Below are 24,069 nucleotides of genomic sequence, written 5' to 3'. Positions count from 1 at the left end.
GGCTGAAGAGACTTCTCGATCGCGAAATGTGGGTTCTCAGTCCCCCAGATACCCCAATTTTGCTTATTGACGAACCCATCCAAATAAAAGTGGGCTTCGTCGCTAAACCAAACCATGGATGCACATACTAATTTCCATCATGCCCTGCGGCCAACCGTGCAGTTTGAACGCCATAACGCAAACTGTTCAGAGGTTATGACGATTTTATTTCACATAGTTCAATAATTGTCACCCTGTAAACACAATGTATTCTGATATTAGAATCTTATTAGCATGAGCGCAAATATTCCCACTTTTGTCGACTAACACCATTCCGGAACGCATTACTCGGTAACTCCACATCCGATGGCCGCTAGAGATGGGGGATCCGCTCCTGAACTGATTCATAGAGTTGAATCTTTCAAAGGAGTGAACAATCAGTGATTCAGAAAAAAAGAACGGTAGCTCCAAAAGTTTCCCACAGCAGAGAGAGAGAGAGAGAGAGAGAGAGAGAGAGAGAGAGTCGGAGCAGATCAGCGGGGCCTCTGCTGGTCAGAGCACCGTGCACGCCACACAACACAGCCAGCGCCGGCCTCTGCCCTGCTTCTGCCTTGGCTGCCTGCATTGTGCAGTGCCCCATTGGATTTTGTGTTTCACATATGCCGTAACGTCTCTGTGCTTCCTCTGCCGAGTGCAGTGTCTGGCGCACCTTAACTTAGCATCGCACTCCGTCGGCGATCGTTTCAGTCGCACATCCTGCACTCTAGGCAGTTGTTGCGAGCAACAGGACAGAGAGCTTCCTAGCGGAAAACATAAGAACTACTTGCAACAACCTGCTCGCAAGAGAACACGATTTGTCTCCGAGCGGGTGACTGGTGGCCGTTCACCGCTCCCCCCACCCTCGGAACTCGACCGCTCAACGCTCACCCCACCGTTCTCGACTCTAGCCAGAGCGTTGAGCAAAGCAACTCAGGTGTCACTCTGGTCTCTACGGTCTTAGCCCACGCAGTAATACAGCTCGCGGCTCGACCTGCTTGACTCAGCGCCTCTGCACTGGAGTTCGTCTACTGGGTATTGTTCTTTGTAGTACATATATTACATAATTATGTTATGTAAACATCATTTGTTTTTATTTTATTTTTATTTGTTTAAACTGATCAGATTAGGTTCCTGACGACTCCTCTTAATATAGGATTTTTTATTATGGACACTCGAATTTACGCTTTAATTACGAGCGAACCGATAAACGTATCGCACAATGTGATACACCAATATTTTCCTTGTTTTGTTCTGCATAAGACTATATGCAGCACTTTGGTCTTACAGTCAAATGTATATACTTTTCTTATTGTAGTACAGATTTTGCGATTTTAGGCGTCTTCGGAAGGAAACGTTCACTTAAAAATATATGGCTTGCGATGTATTTGTATGAGGTTAATGAAATTTTAATACATTATAGCCAGATATATTGTTAATGTAAATCTCAAGTTACAACATTTTCCGATCACCCAAAAAAACACGATAGTGCAAAATAAATCAATAATCAAAAACTTTGTCATATTGTGGAAATTTCAATAAACAATACAAAATTCTTACTCATTATCTGTGTTACTTCAAAATAGGATCAAATAAGATCAAAATACAGGTATAGTACTGGAATAAACCAAGTTTAAAGAGCAATGTGCCTTCCATTTATTTTCTATTGTGAATGAGTGGTGAGTCATGAAAAAGAGCTAGTTCACTTCAGGGAGTGAACAGTTCTGATCCAATCTCTGAAAAGAACAGTTTTGCCCATCTCTAATGGCCGCCTCTGCTCCGGTCAGATGACCACATTGTCTACTCCGTTTGCTCCGGAACGCCTGCGAATGCTCGTCGCCTACTACGATATTGCCGAAGACAACCGGATGGAGTGCACTATGCGGAAACTCCAATTTATTCCGCAGCGTCATCGGAAAGTCCCCCGGGCCGCAGTACCAGGAAAAGCGGGATTCCGTCATTAAGTGTTGTAGTCAAGCCACGGGGATTCCGTGCGGGACGAGGCCGTTGCAATACAGTCTTCAAAACTCCTGCTTGACAACTGCCTGACAAGATTCGCCTTACGTTTTAGTCAGTGCAGACGATGACGGGATCTCGAAGGTGAATTGCAGTTAATGCAAACAGACATGAACACCGTAAACAGTTTCACAGCAGAACCCGCTCACGAGCAGAACACGGCAAGCGCCATAACCTGATTTCCCAGAAACTTCGCTCAGTGGAAGAGCGGACAAAATAAGCTAACACGTGTGGCGCCTTATCGGTAGATACTCGACCGTCGCTGAGAGAACGACGGTCAAAGTTTTCCAAGTACCTCATGAGTCTTTTAGAGAGCAAAAAGTTCAGTCGAAGCAGTGGCACAGTGGCTAACGTCGCGGTTTCACACTTCTGCGCCCTGTTTTCAAAATGCGGTTATTATTGTTATTTTTGTTTTCGATTGATCTACCCGTGTCCATTAAAGAACAATACAGGAATATTTTCCAGTACATACAAAAATAAAGGGGTCCTTATTTGTCTATAAATTTCATGTCCGGTGAATAAATTAAAAAAAAATGAGTTACAAAATTATTTGAAACGTTTGCGATGAAATTCCTGTAGTGTATCTTGATTTATAACCAATAGCAGCGCCAGATCTCGGTAAAGTGATGCGTTACACGTGATTTGCCTCGAAATTATTGTCAGTGCGTGAAATCTTCAGAAGTGTTAATGAGATTTCTTTCCCAAGTGAGATTCACACGAAGAAATGTCACTGTGGCAAACCTGCTTTCGGGCGATGCTCGTGGTATTCACAATTTCTATGTTTCGATTGTTTCCATGAACGGTATCATCCAAGGGAGCCGCGCGAGGTGGCCGCGTGGTTTGAGGGACCATGCACGGATTTCGCAGCTTCTCCCGCCGGAGGTTCGAGTCCACCTTCAGGCATGGGTGTGTGTGTTGTTCTTTCCTGATTTACACGAAAGACTACAACTGAAACATGTCGACCCAAGCTGGGGGATGGTCCATTTCCTGACAGGCCACGGGCTGTATCCGGTACATTTAAACCGTATGGGACTCACTAACGATGAAGTATGCGTATGCGGAGAAATACACCAGAACATGTCACACTGCTGTGCAACACGCTAGCACAAGTGAGACCTATACAGAACGACAATGATATCGCCAGAATGATACGTAATCCCGATGACTGGAACACAATAAATAGCGTAGCCGACATTGTACCGAACACTCAGCACGAAGAAACAAGCGCCAAAACCCATATGGAAGGAGGCGTAGACAAGCACATACAACACAACAAACCACATGGTAGGACACAAACACGACCACAGATTCTGAAACCGAGGAAGGAACACTAAGTGAACATGACTCAACATGTAAGGGGCCAAAACCAACAATGCATGACACTGCATGCCACAACATAGTCACAAACAACACAGCAATCATAAAACAAATAAACACTGGCACCACTTAGTAAGATTGTAGTAATAAGGTAACGTCGCTTGGGAGGAGAAGGCTCGAAGAACTTTCATTCCGAGGATCCTTCTCCCCAATGACAACCTGCATAGTGTCTAAAGTATACTGCACACAAGCAGTAATGTATTGCTCGTCTTATTGTGTGCAGACAGAAGTATATTCTCTGTTCAAAGCTACAATCAATGAATTTTATACATCAGAATTGTATTAAGTTATTTAAGGAATAATGCATTCAAGTAGCAATGAACTATATTCTATTTCTACTAACAAGTTGCAAACATAAGTGAGTTACTTAAGTAAAGCTAAAATTCATGATTCCATGCCTGAAGTGCTCAATCAGCATTTAATCTGTATAATCTGTGTAAACATACATTAGCAAAAAATGGCTCTGAGCATTATGGGACTTAACATCTATGGTCATCAGTCCCCTAGAACTTAGAACTATTTAAACCTAACTAACCTAAGGACATCACACAACGCCCAGTCATCACGAGGCAGAGAAAATCCCTGACCCCGCCGGGAATCGAACCCGGGAACCCGAGCGCGGGAAGCGAGAACGCTACCGCACGACCACGAGCTGCGGACCATACATTAGCACAAGCCATTTCAGATGAGAATACATCGAGGTTGTACCGACACCTTCTCATCTGAAATAGGTAGAAACAGGCCATTATTAACCAACATGCTACTTAGACTGTATTACACATCGAAATATAGCATATCTCTTCCCTCTACATACTAAGAATTACTTTCACCACGCTCATTGTGTTATATTTTCTTCTTATTTTTCTTTGACATTGGCATTATATACATTATATTCTCATCAACTAGGTAGTAACAAATTATATGGAACCATTTTACAAATGTTAAGCATTCAGTTCGCTGTAACCTCATAGAAATCTTTATATATTATGTTCTTTATAGTATTAAAAAAAACATTAACAACTGTATACCAATAAGATTGTAACAATGAGATGTCTTTGCTATTAGATTCAGAAGCATCCGACCAACCTTACATTTCAAGGCGGTGGTTACTCTGGACTGTTAATGAAATAAATAAATGTTCTTAGCATAAGTTAGTTTAAGTGGTGTGTGTCTAGGGACAGATGACATCAGCAGTTTGGTCCCTTAGGAATTCACACACATTTGAACACATTTTTCCAAGGGGAAGCACCAAATCTTGCTGAAGAATAAACATTAGAATAAAATATACGAATGATATAAGAATGAAATATAAGAATGGAAGCTGCTAACAAGGGAACCTCCTCATCGCACCCCCCTCAGATTTAGTTATGAGTTGGCACAGTGGATAGGCCTTGAAAAACTGAACACAGATCAATCGAGAAAACAGGAAGAAGTTGTGTGGAACTACGAAAAAAATAAGCAAAATATACAAACTGAGTAGTCCATGCGCAACATAAGCAACATCAAGGACAGCCTCCGCTCAGGAGCGCCGTGGTCCCGTGGTTTGCGTCAGCAGCTGCAGAATGAGAGGTCGTAGGTTCAAGTCTTCCTTCGAGTAAAAATTTTATTTTCGCGAAGTTATGATCTGTCCGTTCGTTCATTGACGTCTCTGTTCACTGTAATAAGTTTAGTGTCTGTGTTTTGCGACCGCACCGCAAAACCGTGCTATTAGTAGACGAAAGGACGTGCCTCTCCAATGGGAACCGAAAACATTTGATCGCAAGGTCATAGGTCAGCCGATTCCTCCACAGGAAAACACGTCTGATATATTCTATACGACACTGGTGAGGGCATGTGCGTCATATGACAGGAATATGTTGTCGACCCACCTAACTTGTACACTTGGCAAATGGGTAAAAAGATTCTTCTACATTGCCAGATTTAGGTTTCCTTGTGGATGTGAGAATTAATCCCAAATGAATACAACAGTTCACAGTCGCACAGTTTTCCCTGTGCTCTGTCAAAACATATGTTTTTAATGTTTTCAATTTTTTTCCGAGTGTAGACCGTCAAATCCTGCGTATGTCCAAGCAAATCTGAACATATCCTGGAATTTTGGAGAGCGAAGTTGATTATTTGTGAGTGCCTGAACTTTGATAATTGACACACGATCACGTAAACAATACTGCTCTGTGTACCTGTGCAGCTTCGAAAAATCATAGAATCTTTTCATAAAGTATTTCACTTGCCGAAAACCAAACAGATCTAACGGTAGCACAAGAGGTGTACACCCTGGAGGAATGGTAATCACGTCTTCTCCCACACTAAAATTGTACAGTGCCTGATCCTTCTGTCCTGTATAGCTGTCAAGGGGATAATAATTGGCTGAAAATAAAAAATTAAATTTTTCACTCGAGGGAATGCTTGAACCAAGGATGTCTCGTTCCGCAGCTGCTCAAGCTAACCGCGGGACCACGGCGCTCCTGAGCTCACACTATCCTTGATGTTGCTTATGTTGCGCATGGACTACTCAGTTTGTATATTTTGCTTTTTTTTTCATAGTTCCACACAACTTCTTCCTGTTTTCTCGATTGATATGTGTTCAGTTTTTCTAGGCCTATCCACTGTACCAACTTATAACTAAATCTGAGGGGGGTGCGATGGGGAGGTTCCCTTGTAAGAAAGTAGGCCTAAGTATAAATGAAACTAAAACAAAGTTCATGGTAATAGGAAGAAGGGCTCAGTTAGGACCAAACCATTGAACAACAATCCCAACAATACAGAAGATAAACACATTCACTTACATCGGTGTAAACATCAAACAACAAAACCTTATAAAACAAGACATTGTAGCGAGAATTCATGCCGGGGGCAGATGTCTAGGAGCTATACATAACATCATAAGATCTAAGTTATTATCCAGACAGACAAAAAAAAGAATGTATCCGACCATCATCAAAGCAATAGTTTGCTACGCAAGCTAGACTTGGACTCTGAAAAACAAAATAAATAAATAAATAAAATGACTTATCACTCTAAAAAAAGCACTGAGAAAATACATGGACCAGTGAAAGAATACGAACAGTGGAGAATAAGTAAAAACAAGAAACTCAGACACTTATACCCTCTAAGTGACACCGTAACAGAGTGAAAACTAAACGGTGTGGCTGGTCCCGGCGGAGGTTCGAGTCATCCTCGAGCATGGGTGTATGTGTGTGTTTTGTCCTTAGGATGATTTAGGTTAAGCAGTGTGTAATCTTAGGGACTGATGACCTTAACAGTTAAGTCCCATAAGATTTCACACACGTTTGAACTTTTTTTTTTAAACTAAAAGTCTCGGGTAGTACGGACATGTGAGGAGGAGAAGGGGGAACAGGGTAATAAAGACAGTGACGGATGGAGGAGCCGAAGGAACGAGACCACTAGGACGACCGAGAATGAGATGTAAGGATAACACCATAGGAAACTTGAAGATACTGGGTCTGGGAGACGAAGATACAGCTGACAGGAAAATAAGGAAGGCTGAAATGAGTGAGGCCAAAGACCGGCTGTGCTTTGTGTGGCCGGTAGAAATAAGTACATAAGAATATGAGAATTTAAAGAGACTGCAACCCCGGAAAATACCATAGACGCATATATTATATAAGAAACGCATGACATTTCTTGTGAAACCCAGTGGTAATTTTAAAATTAATATAATGTCCTTGTATTCCTTAACTTGATAAGAAATATTCGTGAGTAACATTCTACGGATATAGGTAGATAAGTGAAAAAAATTAAATTAAATTAAAAGAGTGATCGGATTACGAACACTGGACGCAAATGTGAGAGACCATGACGCTAGCTACTGTGCCGCCATTTCGGCTGAGACTACTTCTCCCCCCCCCCCCTCCCCCCCTCCCCCCCCCCCCTTTCACCTAAAAGCATGGAAATTACGTCGAAAACTTTGACCAATGTTTTGTCAGGAACAGTCGAGTATCTACAGACAGGCCGATTCTCCCCCCCTCCCCCCCCCCCCCTCTCACCTAAAAGCATGGAAATTACGTCGAAAACTTTGACCAATGTTTTGTCAGGAACAGTCGAGTATCTACAGACAGGCCGAGACTTGTGCTCGCTTATTTTGTCTCCTCTTCCACTGAGAGAGGTTTATGGGAAATCCAGTTAGGGAACTGCCGTGTTCTTCTCGTCAATCGATCGACAACGACATCGACATCGACAACGTTGTCATCGAGTATGGCAGAGCATTCCATCAGTAAATACTCTTAGAGAACACTTTTCCAGTTGAAAATGCCACAAGTGCAAGGCAAGTTAAAGGGCAAAGTTCTTCATAGCCAGATAGGCGGAGTAGCTGCAAACGTCTACCAGCTATGAACACAGGAGCTGTGCCAGGTGCTCCGTTGAAACTACAATCCACATTGAAACGAGTGGCCGAAGCAAATAGTGTTTGGCGAATCGAGATAGAACTGGAAAGAATCTAGGTATGTGAATCCCCGACATTTTCAACGTCTCATAAGAGGCAGTCCAGAAGATCTTGGAAGGCCAGTACAAACAGTTTTGATGAGCAATGCCGCGTGGTGAATAATTTCTACATTACAGGCAAGAGAGACACATTTTAAAGAAAGTTCATAAAAAGGTACAGAGTTCAACAAATTTTGAAGGATGTATAAACAAACTTTGTAACATTCTTTTCACTCTAGGATACAGGAAAAAGAAAGGACAGATAACCGAAAATTTATGCAGCACAAAGTAGTATCTGTACAAAAAGAATTACTTACCTAAAAAGTCTCAGACAGTACAGACGTGTGTGTCGTCCAAATTGTCTACAAGGAAAAGACACACAATATGTGACCAAAACTATCCGGACACCCCCAAAAACATACTTTTTCATATTGGGTGCGTTGTGCTGCCACCTACTGCTTGGTACTCCATATCAGCGACATCAGTAGCCGTTAGATATCGTGAGAGAGCAGAACAGCACAAAAGCGTACAGGCGGACCTCATCTGTTGACTGACAGAGACTGCCGACAGTTGAAGAGGGCCGTAATGTGTAATAGGCAGACATCTATCCAGACCATCACACAGGAATTCTAAACTGCATCAGGCTCTACCGCAAGTACTATGACAGTTAGGTGGGAGGTAAGAAAACTTACAAAACTTGGATTTCATGATCGAGCGGCTGCTCACAAGCCACACATCACGCCGGTACATGGCTGACGACGCCTCGCTTGGTTTAAGGAGCGTAGACATTGGACGATTGAACAGTGGAAAAACGTTGTGTGGAGTGACGAATCACGGTACACAATGTGGCGATCCGATGGCAGGATGTAGGTATGGCGAATGCCCGGTGAACGTTGTCTACCAGCGTGTGTGGTGCCAACAGTAAAACTCGGAGGTGGTGATGTCATGGAGGGGGCTTGCACCCCTTGTTTTCTTGCCTGACTCTATCACGGCATAGGCCTACATTGACGTTTTAAGCGCCTTCTTGCTTCCCACTGTTGAGGAGCAATTGAGGACGGCGATTGCATCTTTCAACACGATCGAGCACCTGTTCATAATGCACGGCCTGTGGCGGAGTGGTTACACGACAATAACATTGGCCTGCACTGAGTCCTGACGTGAATCCTATAGAACACGTTTGGGATGTTTTGGAACTCCGACTTCGTGCCAGGCCTCACGGACCGACATCGATACCTGCGCAGCACTCGGAGAATAACGGGCTGTCATTCCCCAAGAAACCTTCCAGCACGTGATTGAACGTATGCCTCGCGAGAGTGGAAACTGTCACCAAGGCTAAGGGTGGGCCAACACCATATTGAATTCCAGCATTACCGATGCAGGGCGCCACGAAGTTGTAAGTCATTTTCGGCTAGGTTTTCGGATACTTTTGATCACATAGTGTATGTTCACACTTTTCACACAGCCTCGTACGAATAGACTGACAGTTCACTATAGGATCTGTTAAAACCTGTTTCGAAGGAAAGGAGAATTATCATCGTCCATGCTAGCGGGGAGGACGGTTTCGTACCGAATACCTATGTAAGGTTTGAATGTGGCCAGAAAACAGGCGATTATCGCGACAAGGGCTTGACAAATTAACAAAAATGGCTCAGGGAGAGATTGATACTTCTTCTATTCTCTCACTCTAGTCCACCACAGTAGCTGCGTGGACAGCGCGCCTGCTTTTTATGCCGGGTTGTCCGGATTCGATTCCCGGCTGGATCGGAGATGTTCTCCGCTCAGAGACTGGGCGTGTCGTCTTCATCATCATCATTTCATCCTCAACGACGCTTAAGTCGCTGAAGTGGCCTCACCTCAAAAGACTTTCACCAGGCGATCAGGTCTATCCGCCGGGAGGCCCTCGCCACACGACATTTCATTTCATCTCACCCTGTCCTCGTTTTGGATAACGCCCTTTACCGCAATAAGGAACTTACTTGTGCTCCAGCGTCAAACTCCACGAGGAGAGAAATAACACCCTAGTTAAAAGAAAAGGAATTTTTTTTACAAGGACATGCAAAGACCCTAGTTTTATTCATTGATCAAAATGAACAAACCACACCACGCCACTTATAAAATAGACAGTATTTTATAAACAACTTTCTGGGAAGGCCAATGATAGCATAGACACATTACGAATAACAATAACAGTCTAACATCAATAACCATCCAAATTATAATAAAAATTACAACAATTAAAAGTCGCTATTTGCATAGAATGGGAAGAATTAATATCGCAATCATTACCTACGCCATGAATTCATCGCTGTTTCATCCCACATAATTATTTGTTGAGGTAACTTGGGCACTGCCAACCGCTCACTAAAGCAGTAATGTAAACAAAGAATACAAAAAAATCTGTCTTAGCGAATGATTGCAGCTTTCTGCGACCGCTCATGTAACGAAGTCGGTAGTGTAGTGTCCCTTAGGATATTAAACTGGTAGTAGAGGTGAGCGGTATCTCCCTTTATATCCTTCGGTTCCTCTCATTTCATTTTCTAGCATGTGCGCGAGATTTTACTGTGCACTGTTACAGAGGGGGCATACGTGATGCTGCCACATGTCTATGGGTCTCCTCATTTAGTTACTATCTTTACATATGCTTTTGCATTTGCAGCGAACTTGCTGAAGCAACTTACCGACACATTTTTGTATTTGTTTTTATGTTATCCAAAGTAGGGGTGACCTGGCAGTGACCACAGTTTTACTCTTCAGAAGTTGGATGAAACAATTAAAACGACATTGATAAGAGTGAAAACGATTGTATGACGCTAGATGAGCTGTTGGTGATTCTGAATCCTGTAAGGACGATGGTGGCGGAAGCTCTGGTAAAATTTTATGGATAAAGAATTGGGATGGAGATGGGACCAGAGATGGATTGATAATTATGAAGTAAGGATGTAGGATGACTAATGGGAAAGGCCAAGAGATGGGGTATATGTGGTAACAGGAGAGTATAACCTAACATGAAAGTATCTTCGGGTTTGCTGCCGGATCCTAAAATCAACTTGATTCGATATTTCGGCGATCCAACTGGTCGCGATCTTCAGGAAAATGCTGCTTCTGCTGATGAGTCCCGCTGAGAACTGACGCCAGGTTGCAATTCGACGTCCTACATAGGCCACCGTTTAGTACACGGCGCATGCGCCGCCCATCACGGTTTCTGCCTTCCAAGACAGGGAGGTGGCGCCGCCCTTAGTGAAACACTGCTGGCAACGATATATCGCAATCAAGGCCGCACCGAAAAACGTTCAGTTTTGATGCGAGGTAATACAGGATTCCATGTCTTGCTAAGAAGAAACCCATTGTCTCTGTTGATTAAATTATCAGCCAACCTAATTTCAATCGCCTCTTTATAGACACTATTCCAAAAACCGGAAATGTTGGCAACTACCACAGTTTCATCAAATTTCATACTATGTCCCTCATTTAGGCAGTGTTCTGCTACTGCCGATTTTTCCGGCTGTTGTAGCCTCGTATGACGGCGGTGTTCCACACTGTGCGAATCGAACGGCCAATGTAAGCTTTCCCACATTGACCCGGAATTTTGTGCACACCGGGTTTCCTAAGCCCCAAATCATCTTTCACAGAGCCGAACAGAGCCCTAATCTTAGAAGGTGGACCGAACACACTCTTAATGTTAAAATTCCTTAAACTTCGTCCAATCTTAAACGATAAGCCTCCAGTATAAGGAGAAAGGCCACAGATCTATGTTCCTCTTCATACACCTCCGGAGATGGTCCAAACTCCATAGCCCGACGAATCTGCTTCTCGGTGTATCCATTTTCCTTAAAAACAGCCATCAAATGCTCAAGATCTTGGGTTAAGCTGTCTGCGTCGGAAATGGCATATGCTCTCCGTACCAGAGTCCTAAGGGCCCGCATCTCGTGGTCGTGTGGTAGCGTTCTCGCTTCCCACGCCCGGGTTCCCGGGTTCGATTCCCGGCGGGGTCAGGGATTTTCTCTGCCTCGTGATGGCTGGGTGTTGTGTGCTGTCCTTAGGTTAGTTAGGTTTACGTAGTTCTAAGTTCTAGGGGACTGATGACCATAGCTGTTAAGTCCCATAGTGCTCAGAGCCATTGTTGAACCAAAGTCCTAAGGACGCCACTGCATTGGTGTGGTGGATGACAACTCTTAGGATGCAGATAGCAATCTCTGTGTGTCGGCTTTCGGTGAACACTGTGTCTCAAAGTACCATCTGGTTTTTTTATAACTTAACATCTATGCAGAGAGAGGGTGGGGTCGAGCCTTCATCTCAAAGAGAAGAAAGATTATAGTAAAGAGGATGGATCGATTTCGGAAACGATTTCATGGCCTAGAAGGGTAGTTGGTTGAAATTACTCTAGGAAAGGACAAGGAGTGTATGAGGTTGTAAGGAAGGAAGATAAGACTTTGTAAATGAGATGCAAGAGCAGGCAATAGTTCTCAAGTACGAGTAATACAGTGGCGTTTGTGATTAGATTTCACAGGAGACAAAAGATTGACGAAGATGAACAAATTGATGAGCTGGTTCAGGGAAGGACAGTAGGATACGGTAAAGTGAGACAGAGTGCATGACGTTCTGGGATTTGCATAGATGAGGATGGGATGGCAAAGGGTTTGGGGGTACATGTGATGGTCATGGGATTTATTGCTCATGTTTGGCCAGTTAGTAATTTCGTGAGAGCTTCACGTATGTGACATGCTGTTGCAGAGGGGGCGTGCATGATGGTGCGGCACGTCCAGGTGGCGCTCATGTGCGGCGCAGTGACCATCGCCTACGCCCTCAGGGTCAACATGTCCGTCGCGGTCGTCGTCATGGCCAGCCACAACGCATCCAACACCGACATTCGGGTATGGCTTCTGCCAATTTATGTGAAATACTTATTACCGTACGTCGTGGCTGAGCAGTGGTTGAATCATATCTTACAGGGTGTCAGCAGTACATAACGAAAGGAATGTAGAACACTCTATGGAAGACATATCCAGTATCCCTCAAGGATCAGTGTTAGAGCCATTGTCATTTTTCTTTTTTTTCCATTTAGTCGTCTGACTAGTTTGATGAGTCACGCGATGACATTCACTCCTGTACCAACCTCTTCATCTCAAACTAGTGCTTACACCCAATGTCATCAAACATTAGTTGAATATTCCAACCTCTGTCCTTTACTACAGTTTTTTCAGTCTACAGCTCCCTCTGGCGCTGTAGAAGTTACCTCCTATGTCTTACCACATGTGTACTCATCCTGTCCTTTTTTCTTGTCGATGTTTTCTCCATACTTCTATCAAATGTTCAAATGTGTGTGAATTCCTAAGGGACTAAACTGCTGAGTTCATCGGTCCCTAGACTTACACATTACCTAAACTAACTTACGCTAAGGACAACACACACACCCATGCCCGAGGGAGGACTCGAACCTCCGGCGGGAGGGGCCGCGCAATTCGTGAGATGGCGCCTCTAACCGCGCGGCCACTCCGCGTGGCATCCTTCTATCCTCACCGATTCTGCGGAGAACCTTCTCACTTCTTGTCTCACCAGTCCACCTAATTTTCAGCTTCCTTCTATAGCACCACATCTCAAACGCTTCGATTCTCTTTTCATCCACTTCCCCTACATTCCATGATTCACTGCCCCACAATTCCAGAAGTACATTCCCATAAATTTCTTCCTCACATTAAGTCGTTTGATAAGTGCAGAATTTTTTGTCCAGGAATGCTTGCTTTGCCTCTGATAATCTACTTTTTATGTCCTCCTTGCTTCATCCATTATTCGTTGTTTTGCTTACAAGGTCGCAGAATTTCCTCACTTCGTCTACTTCGTGGTCCCTAATTTTGATGTTGATTTTGTCCCTAATCTCATTTGTACTTCTCCTCATCACTTTTGTCTTTCTTCAGTTTTCTCCCAGCCCGTATACTATGCTAGTAGGCCGTTAATTTCATTCAGTATAATTCTTTACCCCCTTTCACTGCGTATAGCAGTGGTATCAGCGAATCTTATCGTTGATATTCTTTCGCCTTGTGTTTTAATGCTGCTCCTGAACCTATCTTTTATTGTCACCATTCCTTCTTTGATGTACAGTTTGAGCACTAGGGGAGAAAGGCTGCATTTCTGTCAATTTTTAATCCGAGCACTTCATTCTTGAATTTTCATGCTTCTTTTATTGTTTTGGTTCTTGTACAGATTGTGTATTGCCTATTTTCCCCATATTATGAGAATATATTTTAAATTGTTGAACGCTTTTCCCAGGTCAATAAATCCTGGGAACATGTCTTAATTCTTTTTAAGCTTTGCTTCCATTATCACGTGTCACATTATTACTGCCTCTCTGGTACATTTACCTTTCCTAGAGCCTAAATGATCGTCATCTAACAGATCCTCAATGTCCTTTATTCCTTACTTTATTATTCTTTCCTTCTTTATTGGTGGCATATTTTATATATTTTCATCATGTAACTACCCCCTGTAAGTGGATGATCTGCTCTTGTCTGAGTGGCGCATTAGACAAACTAATGGCTGCTACCAACTTCATTAATGAAGATCTCCAGGCAGCTTATCAATGGGTCGACGTAACAGAACTCGAGCTGAGCCTTACTAACTCACAAGCAATCCTCGTAATGCATGAGTGACTCATCAGTTCACATTTATGTGGAACACTGCTGTATAACGTTCTGAATAAAACAAAATGTCATTTTAGTTCCACAATTGCCTGTGTCGGTATAAAGCAGCAAGCACGTGAATTGAAAATGCTATCGCTGGGTGCTGGAAGTCACTTGAAAGCTTCCAATCTCTCTTCCACCTTCAACATTTCAATGGACGTTAGCGATCACAGCTAATTTAGTCACAGTCAGTCTAAAATTATTTAGGTAGTTGCGGAAGTGGGGATCTCACACACTCACGTACTGGTAGACACGTGAAGGTTAAGAGATGCGACCGTGTGCCTAGTACGCGTCCCATGTCCCTGTTAGATTTAAATATAGCTTAATCATTATTAACTCCAATTCAGTTTGATAAGAGAATGCGCATGATTCGTATTCAGTAATTCACATCGAACGAAATATATAAACACAGTCACTGTTTTTTAAACAAATATATCAACTCTAACAATTCCAGTCCGCACTCGCACTCATCACTATTATTACAATACTTATTTCACTCTGGTTACTGTAACTCTGGAATATTTCCCACAGAAATCCCAAAAGTCTTGATCGAACTTGCTATGGGACATATGTTGTAGGCTTTCTCGTCAATCGCACATTATTGTTAACTTCACCCACTTCAAATCTGAACACTGCATCCTTAATAACTCCTTGTCACCACCTTTTCTTTCTACTTATAGTTAATATTCTTCTTCTCATCTAGTTTCCTCTGCTCACATATCACCTACATTAATCTCTCATGTTATATTCACCAGCATTCCATGTAATGTCTTACTTCAAGATTCTGAGTACCTCCACTAGACTCCAGCGACGCACTACCTAGGGATGGACGATTAACTGCAATTAACCGATTGAAAACAATTATTCTGGTAATACCACAGTAACAGCTAGGATTTAGTCACTGAAGTTCGAATCTATTCACAGCAACCTGTAATCATCCGAAAATCATCTCTGCAATTCTGGGAATACAATGAGGTAACGTATCGTGTTCTGTGTATTGTGGCTCGTAAATATCTGGGAATAATGGCCTCCTTGAAAGACTGTATTCTGAGGCAGCGGAAACAGCAACAGCTATCCGTTCGAGTGTCATGTAAGCATATTTACAACAGTATTTGTGGTAGAAGTAAATGTATTAATTACTTATGTTAATAAATGTTATATAAGTATTTATTTTGGCGAAAATAAAGTATGGTAATTATGTATTTCATAAAATTGAGCAACTATTGTTGGTTACAAAAAGAGAAATATAAGTGTGAAAGCACTGCTTTCCTTTAGCAGACCTTGTTATTTAAAAAATCGTATGAGGTCCGCTTTCTAGACATAAAAATAAGACGTAACGTAATAATTAATTGAGTAATCCATTATTAGGTTACGATTAATCGATCCATTTTAATAATCTTAAAGGCCAATTAACCAACAATTACTCATAATCACCCACAATACATTTTTCAGAGACAAGAAAAGAAAATGGTTTAGGGACTAGTTTTGTTCATAATCGAGTACAAGGTCCAGTGACATCTCCCATCTCTTGGACCTCTTTTTACGATCCTGTGTGAGACATCTGTATGGTCACATTACCTCTTCTAAGGAACAGTTATCCTGGTTGCGATAGTCCGAAGGCACAATTAACATTCAAGTTTTACCGACTGTTTAATAATGACACCTCTAAATATATACCCTCCAACGTAACATTCATGCACCAACAAAAATCATGGTCTTCCTGATCATTATATTCCAAAACACTTTCAGTCTTTCCTCCATGCGTTTATGTCAAGTACTTCTGAACTACAAACAATCGACTATTGAACAACCTGCCCCATAACATGAGATAAATTACAGATTTCTTCTGCATCAGAAATATAGTATCATCCTATCTCTGAAAATAATGGTGGCTCTCCTTTTACTTCTAGTTGAATTCACTTAAAGATTAGTTTTTAGTCTCCATATTATCACACAAAGTATTAAATCGCGTTTTAACTTCTTGGCTCCTTCTTCTCTTTCCTGCTTTTTTCAATTTCCTTTTTTTTTCATCCCTGTAAGTATTGATGGTACGATACAAATAAGATCGATACTAATACGAGCTAATTAATCGACTCTTACTCAGAATCGCCCCTCCCCACCACTGACCGCAGGAAAACACATACACGAGCTAATGCAACACATAGATATTGAATTCCCCTAGATCACGAAGACAAGATTAGGCTAATTACATCGTGCACATACACATTTCACAAATCATTCTTCCCGTGCTCGATACGCGAATGGAACGGGAAAAAGCGGCAATTACTGGTACAATGAGGTGTACCCTCTGCCATGTATTGTTATAGTCGACCTTAAGGGTGGTTTGAGCAACTAGTGCTTTACTAGGCATGGGGCTTTTAGAGATGGTATCCCTTGTCATTCCTCCGACCTTTGAACTGATTTCACCAGCTCGTTGCAGATGGATTTCTTGTGGCGAAAGACGAGGTGAGGCAGTGAACATACGGGACTCCCTTCAGGAGGTTGGTGATTCAAATCCCTGTCCAGACATAAAGATTTAGATTTTCCATGATTTCCCTAAATTGCTTAAGACAAATGACAGGATGGTTCTTTCGGAAAGGATACGGCCGATTTCCTTCGTTACCCTTCCGTAACTGGAGCTTGTGTTTCTTCTCTAAAGATCTTGTAAGCGATGAGACATTAAATCCTAATCTTCCTCTAATTTAATGTGGCCTCCGACTCATAGCGCAACATGGCACTTTTCGCATATACATATCATTTTCAAATGTGAAAGAACTAATAAATAATAGAAAATAATCCTAGCACTGACAGGAGTATTGAATCCATAGCCTTTGGATCTGCAGTCTGACAATATTCCAGCCACTAAGCCATACGTAGTTATTACTATGTAATGGATTTATACACCACTGTGTGTATTTATAACCTAAAGAACCCAATCTCGCCGGGAAAACAATAAACTAACAAAAATAAATATCCCACGTCGTGTGTAAAAGAATAGTATCTCCTCATATGTACCCGTGAGCTTGAGTGCACTCCATTTGTCACCCGACGAAGTAAAAATCGTTGGCAAGTCTGTCACACTGATTAGCCAATAACAGATTTGTACCCTTGGTATACATGGGCCATAAATTTATTCTGATTGGCCAAAACTCATGAGAAGCACTGGATGTGAAGTTAATACTCCGTCGCTCCTCTGCGAGCCCTAAAATCTGCAGTAACACTTCAGGGCAGGGCTCTATGAGGCGTTCGAATCGTTCTGGAGACATATACTGGCCTACACATCTTGCAGTACTACCCACAAATAGCACTGCGAAGCATTGTTGAGATCAGTGGGCATATTTGAGTATAGGTATCATCTCAAAAACGCTGGTGATCTGAGGAGGCGAATACACGAGTGCGTTCATCAAGCCACCTGTGATCGACCAAAGAGTGGTGACATGTCGCACTGTCCATCTTCATCAGGGCACTCTAACACTAGGCAAGGACGCAGTGATCTGCAAGAATGTTCATGTAATGTGCGACTGTCATTGGTCCCTGCAGCTAGGCAATGGAGCATAACTGCGAGTATACGAACACAGCCAGACCATAATTGAGCCACTTCCTGCCTGGGAACAATTTTGTTCAGATGCAGGAACTACTGTTTCATGGGGCATACGCCACAGTCTCAGTGCAATACAACTGAAACTGGGATTATTGGATCGTGTTACGTGTCCTCCCTGATCATCCATGTTCCCTGATCCAGTGATGATGTTCGGAGGGTCCCTACCAATCATTGACTTCTTTGTTGAGGTATCAGGTAAGATGTAGAAGTCGGTTGTTGGCTAGTGAGGCTCATGGAATGCATTTGTCTCTGTACAGTCCTTATACAGGGGTGGACAAAAATGCGGAAATACCAAAAACACAACACATAACCGTACTAAATACGATGTAGGAAATCCGTTGACATTCAAAAGAGCTTCCAGTCATCTCGGAATGATTAAATACAGGTCCATACGGTTTCCAAGAGAATCTGATAGCATTGTTCCTCCAAAATAGTGGCAAGTTCAGATAACGATGCTGGAGGTGGATAATAAACAGCCGGCCGTTGTGGCCGAGCGGTTCTAGGCGCTTCAGTCTGGAACCGTGCGACCGCTACGGTCGCAGGTGCAAATCCTGCCTCGGGCATGGATGTGTGTGGTGTCCTTAGGTTAGTTAGGTTTAAGTAGTTCTAAGTTCTAGGGGACTGATGACCTCAGATGTTAAGTCCCATAGTGCTCAGAGCCATTTGAACCATTTGATAATGAACATGCACCCTTCTCTCCCACGAAGACCACAAAGGTTCAACATATCTGGTGACTGTGGTGACCAGGGAAGATGCAACAATTAATCTTTGTGCTCACAAAACCAGTCCTGGACGATGCGAGATGTGTAAAAGGGAGCCTGTCGTCATGGAACACAGCTTCACCATTAGGGAACAAACATTGTACCATGGGATGGATATGATCAACTAAACTGATCACAAAATCCTTGGTAGTTATGCGACCTTGCAGATAAAACTTGGGGGCCATGGAATAACACGATATTTTTGCCCAATTCTTCACTGAACCCCAGCCGTGTTTCACTCTCAGGAGCATCGTAGGCTTTGGGTGGCTTATGCCAGATGTAAACTCTGCCAGAATATGGAAACAGAATGGAACAAGACTCACCTGACCAAATGACTTTCTACCATTGTTCGATAGTCCAGGTTTTACGGCACCAGGTTTTCCTGTTAACAGGCATCACTCATGTGTGACTTTGGAATTCCACCTCGCCCTGAAATTCCCTGGTTATTGAGCTCCCTTAACGTTGCTTTGATGGTTGGTGGGTTGGTTGTTTGGGGGAAGAGACCTAACAGCGAGGTTATCGGTCTCATAGGGTTAGGGAAGGATCGGGAAGTAAGTCGGCCGTGCCCTTTGAAAGGAACCATCCTGGCATTTGCATTGCTTTGATGCTGACAAGGCTTGCTAGTGCAACATTAAGTTCTTTAGTGACTTCAAATGTCGTCCTCTTGTTTTTCGTCACAATCCTCTTCAATGATCGTCTGACACAATCAGTCAACACAGACTTTCGTTCGAATAGTAACAGATCGGATGATGTTTTTCCCCTTTCCCAGTACGAGGTACAAATCTTAGATACAGTGCCTCTTGAAATACGTAACACTTCAACTACCTTGATTATGGAAGCACCCATCGTACGAGCGCCAACAATTTGCCAACATCCGACTTCACTTAGTCCGACACAGTGCACTCACAGCTACACATAATACTGTTCTCTCTATGACAGATATTCACAGCGTATTGAGGGCATTTCGACCGTGCCGTTCGTGGTCAAATACACTCCTGGAAATTGAAATAAGAACACCGTGAATTCATTGCCCCAGGAAGGGGAAACTTTATTGACACATTCCTGGGGTCAGATACATCACATGATCACACTGACAGAACCACAGGCACATAGACACAGGCAACAGAGCATGCACAATGTCGGCACTAGTACAGTGTATATCCACCTTTCGCAGCAATGCAGGCTGCTATTCTCCCATGGAAACGATCGTAGAGATGCTGGATGTAGTCCTGTGGAACGGCTTGCCATGCCATTTCCACCTGGCGCCTCAGTTGGACCAGCGTTCGTGCTGGACGTGCAGACCGCGTGAGACGACGCTTCATCCAGTCCCAAACATGCTCAATGGGGGACAGATCCGGAGATCTTGCTGGCCAGGGTAGTTGACGTACACCTTCTAGAGCACGTTGGGTGGCACGGGATACATGCGGACGTGCATTGTCCTGTTGGAACAGCAAGTTCCCTTGCCGGTCTAGGAATGGTAGAACGATGGGTTCGATGACGGTTTGGATGTACCGTGCACTATTCAGTGTCCCCTCGACAATCACCAGTGGTGTACGGCCAGTGTAGGAGATCGCTCCCCACACCATGATGCCGGGTGTTGGCCCTGTGTGCCTCGGTCGTATGCAGTCCTGATTGTGGCGCTCACCTGCATGGCGCCAAACACGCATACGACCATCATTGGCACCAAGGCAGAAGCGACTCTCATCGCTGAAGACGACACGTCTCCATTCGTCCCTCCATTCACGCCTGTCGCGACACCACTGGAGGCGGGCTGCACGATGTTGGGGCGTGAGCGGAAGACGGCCTAACGGTGTGCGGGACCGTAGCCCAGCTTCATGGAGACGGTTGCGAATGGTCCTCGCCGATACCCCAGGAGCAACAGTGTCCCTAATTTGCTGGGAAGTGGCGGTGCGGTCCCCTATGGCACTGCGTAGGATCCTACGGTCTTGGCGTGCATCCGTGCGTCGCTGCGGTCCGGTCCCAGGTCGAGGGGCACGTGCACCTTCCGCCGACCACTGGCGACAACATCGATGTACTGTGGAGACCTCACGCCCCACGTGTTGAGCAATTCGGCGGTACGTCCACCCGGCCTCCCGCATGCCCACTATACGCCCTCGCTCAAAGTCCGTCAACTGCACATACGGTTCACATCCACGCTGTCGCGGCATGCTACCAGTGTTAAAGACTGCGATGGAGCTCCGTATGCCACGGCAAACTGGCTGACACTGACGGCGGCGGTGCACAAATGCTGCGCAGCTAGCGCCATTCGACGGCCAACACCGCGGTTCCTGGTGTGTCCGCTGTGCCGTGCGTGTGATCATTGCTTGTACAGCCCTCTCGCAGTGTCCGGAGCAAGTATGGTGGGTCTGACACACCGGTGTCAATGTGTTCTTTTTTCCATTCCCAGGAGTGTACAACAGCGCGACCTGCAGGCTTTGGTAGCATATTCATGCATGTTCAAGCATGGATGTCTAGCGGTGTTTCCGCATACACGATGCAGTCACATTAGTGTGACTACAGCCTATGTTCAATTTTAGCGTTCTGTAACCACTCGTAGACGGCAGGTGGTAGCACTAACAGGTAGGGTATATAAAGCAGGTCAGGGAGATGCGAAAAACTGTGTACTCGTTGTTGTGATGCAGAAATGGTGCGATCCTTTTTTTTTTTTAGTTATTTGTGGTACGATCTTATGCGACCAAACTGCTGAGGTCATCGGTTCCTAAGCCTACACACTACTTAATCTAACTTAAACTAACTTACGCCATGGACAACACACACACCCATACCCAAGGGAGGACTCGAACCTCCGACGGCGGGTGCAGCACGGATGGTGTGATTTCTCTGACATTCAAAAGGGCTTCATCATTGCTCTCGCACCAAGGGTAGAAACATTTACGAAACGGCTAAGTTCGTAAATTGTTCGCATATTGCCGGGGTAAGTGTATACCGTGCATGGCAAATTGGTGCTATCCAAAATCGGCGCTGAGGCAACTGTTTGCACCACTAGCCACAAATGACAGGGGTGAATGACGGCTGTGGTGGCGTATACGGTCGAACAGCTGTGCAACTGTTCAGAAACTAATCGCCAAGATGAACCAACGGATTACCAACCCTGTCTCCTCAAAGATAGTTCAGCGAACGTTGCTGTGTTTGGCCCTCTGCAGCAGGTCATGCACCCATGCTGGCTGCAGTTCGTTGGCGACGAAGGCTGGAATTTGCATGCCAATATCGCAGTGGACATCCACTGAATGGCGACAGGTGCCTTTTCAGATGTATCACGTTTTATGCACCATCAGGCAGATGCCCATTGGCGTGTACAGCTTGAATCTTCCGAAAGCAAACAGCCTGCAACAATTATCAGAAGGTCCCACAATGGAGGGGGGCGGGGGGCGATATGGTCTGGGGAATGTTTCCCTCACATTCTCTTGGTGATCTTCTATTTCTGGAAGGCAAAATGGATCAGAACAAGTGTGCATCTATCCTTCGCGACCACGTCCACCACTATTTGCAGTTTGTTTTCTGCTTGGCTAGGTTCAAATGGCTCTGAGGACTATGGGACTTAACATCTAAGGTCATCAGTCCCCTAGAACTTAGAACTACTTAAACCTAACTAACCTAAGGACATCACACACATCCATGCCCGAGGCAGGATTCGAACCTGCGACCGTAGCAGTCGTGCGGTTCCAGACTGAACCGCCTAAAACCGCAAGGCCACTGAGGCCGGCTGCTTGGCTAGATTGCATCTACCAGCAGGAAAATGTCATGTGTCAGACAGTTTGCGCAGTATATGTGTATGGTTTGAGGAGTACCATGATTGGGTTATCCATACTCCTCTGGTCACTGAACTCCCTGGATTTAAACCCATTTGAGAATCTATGGGACCACCTTGATCGGGCTGCTCGTGCCCTGGTTCCTCAACCGAGAAACATGGCACAATTGACTATGGTACTGGAGTCGGCATGGCTCTTGATTCCTGTCAGTACCTTCCAGAATCTTAATGACTCTCCTCCTGCATATCTCGCAGTAGTCCGCATTTCAAAAGGTGGTTACTCAGGCGTTTGATAGGTTGTCACATTGATCTGACTGGGCAGTGTATTTGTCCATCCATTATCTTAAAGGATTCCTGGCGTTCCAAAATCAAATTGGCAGCAAGTAGAGCATTGAATTGCCATGTGTGGCACTGCAGAGGTTACATGATATCCATTCACTGAACACTCGTGGTCTCCAGTGTGATGGTTTACATGTGTGGAAACATGGCCTCTGCAATACTGAAGATCCACCCGAGATACTGTTGTCTCTGGAAACCCGATTTCTCGTGCAGTCTCTGATATGCTATAGCCTATGCAACTTGCCTCGAGCATTATCCTACATTAAAAATCACTTAACTCACTACATGCCGCCATGTTCACTACACACCCCCCCTGTAACAGACTGTTCAAATTTTGTTCCTACCCTTCTAAGTGCGAACTTCAGAGGTCCTACAGCATATCGTCATCTGGACAATCCTTCCTGTGACTTTCGACCATAAAGTTTCATATGTTTCTGTTTAGTTTTTTAAGCCTTCAGATCAGGCAGCACTGGCTTTAAGGGGCTGGTCGTGCGTTTGTGTTGCAGGATTTCGGTTGGACGACGTCCGAGACGAGCGCGGTCCTGAGCTCGTTCTTCTGGGGCTACGTGGTGACGCAGGTGCCGGGCGGCCAGCTGGCCGAGCGCTTCGGCGGGAAGCGTTTCATCGCGGGCTCCATCTGCCTCACCGGCTTCTTCACGGCGCTCACGCCCCTAGCGGCCGACATCGGCGGCTGGCAGCTCGTCTGCGCCTCGCGCCTCGTGCAGGGGCTCTGCCAGGTAAGGCCCTGCGCTGAGCCCGGATCAGAAACTATAGTAGCCTGCGCTTGTTTGGGTCTCTGTTAAAATTGTGACATTGTCGGATTATAAAACATAATTCAGACCAGTCTCTACGTCTGTTCCAATACCTGTACGAAATCTATTTTTCCATTCGCTTACGCTCGCCCGTGTGTGTGTACAGGGTGTTTCAGAAGTGATGATCAATAATTCACACATGGAAAGTACAGGACACAAGTAGCCAAAAAGCTTCAATAAACATGTCTCCACAGATCAACCGTTGTCGAGATGCAACGAATTTCTGTTACAGTTCATCAGTGTCTAGGACCGTAGGGCATCTCTAAAC

At 44.4% G+C, this 24,069-nt stretch overlaps 1 protein-coding gene across 1 annotated transcript in view; it reads left to right on the top strand.

Annotated features, from left to right (window-relative positions):
* The window catches only part of LOC124618973 (putative inorganic phosphate cotransporter), a 165,792-nt gene that overhangs the window by 82,338 nt on the left and 59,385 nt on the right, over window positions 1-24,069 (top strand). Inside the window, exons 2-3 of the mRNA XM_047145390.1 lie at window positions 12,577-12,716; window positions 23,496-23,726. Of these exons, the coding sequence (XP_047001346.1) occupies window positions 12,577-12,716; window positions 23,496-23,726 (371 nt within the window). The remainder of the gene's footprint in view (window positions 1-12,576; window positions 12,717-23,495; window positions 23,727-24,069) is intronic.

Source organism: Schistocerca americana, chromosome 1, assembly GCF_021461395.2.
Source record: "Schistocerca americana isolate TAMUIC-IGC-003095 chromosome 1, iqSchAmer2.1, whole genome shotgun sequence".
NCBI classification, from domain to species: Eukaryota; Metazoa; Arthropoda; class Insecta; order Orthoptera; family Acrididae; genus Schistocerca; species Schistocerca americana.
The sequence above is the reverse complement of the archived record's forward strand: the minus strand, read 5'-3'. Positions and strand labels throughout refer to the sequence as shown.